Below are 6,655 nucleotides of genomic sequence, written 5' to 3' on the forward strand. Positions count from 1 at the left end.
TTTGCAACCTTCCTCGTGTGAAGTTGTTTCATCTCATGGTATGCTCACCCAATCCTAATTTTTAGGGTTAAAGTAACTCTGGCAGGGAACGAACGTGTGTCTGAAATAAGTCTGACAAGGAACAAACCCTAAGGGTGGTGAGCATTCATCTATGATCATCGAAAGTGGCTTTGAACCTCTATGAGCGTTTCTCGTTCCTTTCTTCCTCTTTTTTAGTTTAGATGTGGGAGATCCCGGTGTCTTGAGTACACCAGTTATATTGTGCTTTGTTGATCTTCTTGCTATCTGTGAATCGCTGATTCGGTATTTGTTCATTGTTGTTTTTTGTATCAGTTTGTTGTTTTTGTGGTTTTCTTGATGCTATAGTGGTTGTCTTGGGTCCTAAGAAACGTGGTGACCATCTGGACACCAATATAGTTGTCTGTTTTTCGCTCAGTTTATTTCATTATTTTGTGAATCTTATTTGTTGTTTGTGGTTCTTTTCTTGTCTCTATGGATGGTCCTAATGATCCTCCGGGTGGAAGTGGAAAGGATGATTCGAATAACTTCGATGATCCTCTCTACGTTCATCCATCTGATAATGCTACTACTACCATTGTTATAGTTAAACTAACTGGGAATGAAAAATTTTGTCTGTGGATGAGCTCTATGTCTAGGGCCCTTAAAGATAGAAACAAGTTAGGGTTTGTTGATGGTACTTTTAAAAAGGAGTCTGTTGATGCTAGTAAAGTGTCTAAGTGGGAAAGGGCTAATGTTGTAGTCCAGACCTGGCTTTTTTTCGTCCATTAATGACTCTATCTATACTAGTCATGCATATTCTGATAATGCTCAAGAAATTTGGGAAAATCTTATACAACAAAGCTGATGGGTTAGTTGTGTTTAATATACATCAATAAATTAACTCTTTGAAACAAAATGGTATATCTATGTCTGATTACTTTAATAAGCTTGATGCATTATGGAAAGAGTTCGATGGTTTGACTAGTCTCATAGAGTGTACTGGTGAGGCTGCTGTTAAACTTTATGATCATGCTAAACTCATGAAACTTTTGCAATTTCGTAGTGGTCTTGATGAGTCTTATAACCAAGTTAAAAGTCATATTCTTCTCATGGATCCTCTTCCCAATGTTAAAACTGATTTTTCTATAATATCTCGTGAAGAGTCCATTCAGAGAAATGGATCTCTTTCTACTAATTATCAATCTGCTTCTAAGAGTCAACTTAGTGCTTTTAATAGTAAAGGTAATAATAGGTTCTCTTCTGGTAATTCTGGAAATAAAAACAAGGGCCAGGTTGTTCAGTGAAAGAATTGTGGTTTAAAAGGACATACCATTGAGAAGTGTTATAAAATAATTGGTTATCCCAAACATTTTAAACCAAGAAATGAAGTTAGTCAAAATAATCAAACTAAAAATTTTAATGTTAATTCTTCCATTGTGTCTTCTGGATCATCTGAATCTGGAGATTCTGAGTTTCATCAGCTTACTAAATATCAACACTTCAAGTTTCTTCAACTGATTAGTGAAAAACAGTGTAATGAGGAAGCGTCTGCCAATGTTAATATGCCATGCACTTGCTTGTACAATGCTTGTAGTTCTTCTTTTAATTGTAATAAATGGATTGTTGATTCAAGAGCTAATCAACATATGATAGCTTCTGAATCACTCTTGCATGATACTGTAGATGTATCCAAACTTAATCTGCTTGTTAGTCATCCTAATGGGACTAATGCTAAAATTAAAAAAATTGGGAATTTAAATATTTCCAATTCCTTAACTCTTTTTGATGCTTTTGTTGTTCCTGAGTTTAATGTTAACATTTTATCTATTCATAAAGTCTGTAAGGATAGTAAGTGTGAGGTTGTGTTTAATGAACATAGTTGCAAAATTCAGGGTTTACAATCAAAGGAGATGGTGGGGAATGGTAGGGAATCTGGAGGTCTCTATTACATAGATAGTGTACCTTCAGGTAATTCTCTTTGTTCTAATTCTGTTGTGTGTTATGTCTCTAAGCTTACATGACATTGTAGACTTGGTCATCCCTCTGATCAAGCCTTAAATTCTTTAAAAACTAAACTTCACTTTGTTAATGAATCTTTACCCCCTTGTGACATTTGTCATAAGGCTAATCAAACCAAGGAATCTTTTCCTTCTAGTCAACATGTTTCATCTAACTTAGGTGAACTAATTCATCTAGATGTGTAGGGTCCTTATAGGGTGACTACTTCAGAAGGATTTAGGTTCTTCCTTATTATATTGGATGATTTCACTAGGGCAACTTGGGTATATTTTCTTAAATCTAAAAGTGAAGTTTTTAAGTGTGTTACTGCTTTCTTTAATACTTTGTTCAATCAATTTGAAGTTAAAGTTAAAAGGGTGAGGTCTGATAATGGTACTGAGTTTTTGAATCATAACATGAAATCCTTTTTTTTTTGAAGAAAGAGGTATTATTCATCAGACCTTATGTGTTTACACACCTCAACAGAATGGGGTTGTGGAAAGAAAACATATGCATATTTTAAATGTTTCTAGGTCTTTAATGTTTCAGTCTAGGTTGTTACTGAGTTTCTGGGATGAAGTTGTTCTTACATTAGTTTTCTTAATTAATAGAACACAAACTTTAGTTTTAAATGGAGCTTCACCTTATGAACTTGTGTACAAGTCCTCCCCTAGTTTTGATAAACTTAGAGTTTTTGGCTTTCTTTGTTTTGCAACTAAACTGGATAATTTTGACAATTTTTCAGAAAGGGCTGAAAAGTGTGTTTTTCTTGGTTACTCATCTGAACAAAAAGGTCACAAAGTTGCAAATCTTGATTCAAATCTTGTTTTTGTTTCCAGGGATGTAAAATTTTATGAAACTGTGTTTCCTTTAAAGCTTAAGTCATCTATTGGTGATAAATCTGGTTATTTTGTTGACCCAAGTGACCCTTTTTCCTATGATGAGCCTTTGATATCTAGTTCTCTTCCAAAAAACTTTAGTTTAGGTGATCTAGGAGTAACCCCTCAATATGATGGTGCTGGAGCAGTTCACAACCTGGCTGAGACCTCCACTAGTGGGGTCAGCAACCAGACTGATGAGGCACATGTGCCTCAGGTTAATGTGGATGTTTCTGCTTCACCTACTTTGGCTGAGGAAAGTAGTTTGGAATCTAATAATCCTTCTGATGGACACTCCTTAGGGGTCACTCGTTCTAGTAGGAATGTTCGTTTTCCAGGTAGATTTAATGACTATGTTGTTGAAAGTTATCATGAGTATGGTATTGAGAAGTCTGTAAATTATTCTATTCTAACTAATGAAAATAAATGTTTTGTGTCTAACCTAAATAAAACCTCTGAACCTAAAACTTATTTTGAGGCTTCTTCTGATCCTAATTGGGTCAAAGCCATGAATGAAGAAATGGAAGCATTATACAAAAATCATACATGGGATATTGTTGACCTTCCTAAAGGTAGAAAGCCTATTGGTTGTCGTTGGATCTATAAAATAAAATATAGGTCAAATGGTGAGGTTGAGAGATATAAGGCCAAACTTATGGCTAAAGGATATAAATAAAGGGAAGGAATTGACTATGAGGAGACTTTTTCTCCAGTTGCAAAAATTGTCACAGTTAGACTTGTTATTTGTATTGTTGTTAATCATTTTTGGCCTTTGTTTCAACTTGATGTTAATAATTTTGTATGGTGATTTAATTAAGGATGTTTACATGAATTTACCTTAGGGATATCATTCTAAAAGTGATGCTGGAGTTTGTAAATTAGTCAAATCATTATATGGACTGAAACATGCTCCTAGAAAATGGAATGAAAAATTGTGTTCATCATTGTCTAGTTTTGGTTTCACTCAGAGTATTAGTGATTATTCATTGTTTGTCGGGTCTAAAAATAACACCATTGTTATTTTACTTGTATATGTGGATGATATAATCTTGATTGGAAATTGTAGTGTTGAAACTAAAAATGTTAAATTGTTTCTTAAGTCACAATTTCGAATAAAGGATTTAGGTTTATTGAAATATTTTTTGGGAATAGAAGTGTTACCTGTAAATGATGGTGTTTTCTTAAATCAGAGGAAATATTGTTTGGAACTTTTACATGAGTTTGGAATGTTGGGGAGTAAACTTGTTAAGACACCTCTAGAAGTTAACTGTGTTTTTAGTCGTGATTGTGATGATAATTTTAATTACATTGTTAATATTACTGAGTTTCAAAAACTTATAGGAAAATTGATCTATCTGACTGTGAATAGACCTAATATAAGTTATGCAGTACAAGTTTTAAGTAATTATATGCATAAACCCCATAAGTCCCATCTAAATGTTGTTTTTAGGTTGTTACGATACTTAAAAAATTGTCTTGGAAAAGGTGTTTTGTTTTCTGAGTCAAATTCTTTTGATCTTAATGCTTATGTGGATGTTGATTGGGCTAAGTGCCTATCAACAAGAAGGTCTGTTACATGGTATTTGGTATATTTAGGAGACTCGTTAGATTCTTGGAAAAGTAAGAAACAGAGCATAATATCAAGATCTTCTATTGAGTCTGAATACCATGCTTTGGGTTCAGTTACATGTGAGATTTTATGGATTTTTAAAATTTTGAATGATCTTGATCATAAAGATTTAACTCCTATTATATTGTTTTGTGATAATGAATCTGTACAGTTAGCATTAAATCATGTTTTTCATGAAAAAACCAAACATTTCAAAATAGATGTTTATTTTGTAAGAGAAAAAATTGAAAATGGAATTTTAAAAGTTGTTAAAACTGATTCTTCTAATTAGAATGTTGATATTCTAACTAAGTCTCTAACGTTTTTACAACATGATTTTTTTTGTCAAATAGACTTGGGCTTATGAATATGTTTGCAGGTAAGTGATTTGTTGTTGTTTCAAATGATAAATTTGAGAGGGGGTGTTGGAAATATTAATAAAAAAATACAAACTTATCATTTGTGGGGTTGCGAGTTTTAATATATGATTGCATGATATATTGTGTAAAGTTCTTGTATTTGTGGCGTGGATGTTGATTGGGCTAAGTGCCTATCAACAAGAAGGTCTGTTACAAGGTATTTGGTATATTTAGGAGACTCATTAGATTCTTGGAAAAGTAAGAAACAGAGCATAGTATCAAGATCTTCTACTGAGTCTGAATACCATGATTTGGGTTCAGTTACATGTGAGATTTTATGGATTTTAAAATTTTTGAATGATCTTGGTCATAAAGATTTAACTCTTATTATATTGTTTTGTGATAATGAATCTGCAATACAGTTAACATTAAATCATGTTTTTCATGAAAAAACCAAACATTTCGAAATAGATGTTTATTTTGTAAGAGAAAAAATTGAAAATAAAATTTTAAAAGTTGTTAAAACTGATTCTTCTAATTAGAATGTTGATATTCTGACTAAATCTCTAACGTTTTTACAACATGATTTTTTGTCAAATAGACTTGGGCTTATGAATATGTTTGCAGGTAAGTGATTTGTTGTTGTTTCAAATGATAAATTTGAGAGGGGGTGTTGGAAATATTAATAAAAAAAATACAAACTTATCATTTGTGGGGTTGTGAGTTTTAATTTATGATTGCATGATATATTGTGTAAAGTTCTTGTATTTGTGGGGTGGCTTGTGTAAGTTTTATGCAGGTAATAAGAGTTTGCAGGTTTGTTGATCTAAACCCGATCCATGGGTAGGTATATTGCCCCGGGTATTTAATGTTCAACTTCTGCTCATTTCATTAATAACTCAAGCATCAAGTCATGTTGATATTCTCTTGTTTTTACTCTTTGTCTCCATATTAGGGTTTCACAGCTAGATCTCTTCTCTATAGATTCTTTTCTTGTAAACCTTTGAGTGATTGAGTGTGGATTGTAGTGGTAGATTCCTTTTTTATTTGTATGATGAAAACCGACTGTTTCATAGTGAATGAAATGTCGATGTTGGGAATGTGTTGAGTTCTTGAGTTCATATTTTGTTACAATGTTGAAATTGGAAACAAGTTTCCATCAATATATCAACCTAAGTGGGTCTCTTATAAGAAGGCAATGCACCATCGATACACCCGAAATTTCCATGAATAACTTTAATAAACAGAGACCCACAAACCCAATGGTTTAGAGAGAAAACATCAAATCCATTTAAAAAGAAGAGCTTAGTTTAAAGCAAACAAACTACTAACAACCAAACCTAAAAAACGCTTATGCGACATGGCCTTCTTCCAACTAACTAAATACAATTTTTTCTCATCCAAATTAGCCCCAAGAAGAAATTATTACACAAAGCTTCCAATTTTAACAAAACCCCTTTAGGAGCTTTATATAACAACATAAAATAAGTAGGAAACAAACCCAAAACTAACTTAATGAGAGTCAGTCTACCACCAATCAATAATGTCTTCACTTTCCAATTAGAAAGCATAGAAACCACCATTTGAATCATATCTTGCCACAAATCTAATCTAGCCATATTACCTCTCACGCTAAGAACAAGATAAGAGAATGAAGTTTTCATAGTAGAACACCCAATTTGATTCTCAACTTCTTCGATGCGAGAATTAGAGACACCAATACCAACAAGTTTACTTTTATGTAAATTAATCTTCAAACCAAAGGCTAAATGAAAACAGTGAATAATTCTAACAAGATTCTGAATGTTAGA

General features: G+C 32.7%; 1 protein-coding gene across 1 annotated transcript; it reads left to right on the forward strand.

The window, feature by feature from the left end:
• Positions 1-926: 926 nt before the first annotated feature.
• LOC145130759 (uncharacterized) lies at positions 927-3,552 on the forward strand. The gene is made up of 3 exons (XM_079065528.1): positions 927-1,242; positions 1,324-1,968; positions 2,744-3,552. The coding sequence occupies exons 1-3, from the start codon at positions 927-929 to the stop codon at positions 3,550-3,552; spliced, it is 1,770 nt and encodes a 589-aa protein (XP_078921654.1).
• Positions 3,553-6,655: the final 3,103 nt, after the last annotated feature.

This window comes from Lactuca virosa, chromosome 8 (genome assembly GCF_052849685.1).
Source record: "Lactuca virosa cultivar CGN04683 chromosome 8, Lactuca_virosa_CGN04683_v6, whole genome shotgun sequence".
Classification (NCBI taxonomy): domain Eukaryota; kingdom Viridiplantae; phylum Streptophyta; class Magnoliopsida; order Asterales; family Asteraceae; genus Lactuca; species Lactuca virosa.

Excerpts from the sequence above, each read along its gene's own strand:
- LOC145130759 (XM_079065528.1), top strand. The coding sequence starts at position 927 with ATGTCTGATTACTTTAATAAGCTTGATGCATTATGGAAAGAGTTCGAT. Across the intron at positions 1,243-1,323 it reads TAGTGCTTTTAATAGTAAAG|GACATACCATTGAGAAGTGT; the intron begins GTAATAATAGGT and ends GTGGTTTAAAAG. Across the intron at positions 1,969-2,743 it reads CATAGATAGTGTACCTTCAG|AAAGGGCTGAAAAGTGTGTT; the intron begins GTAATTCTCTTT and ends ACAATTTTTCAG.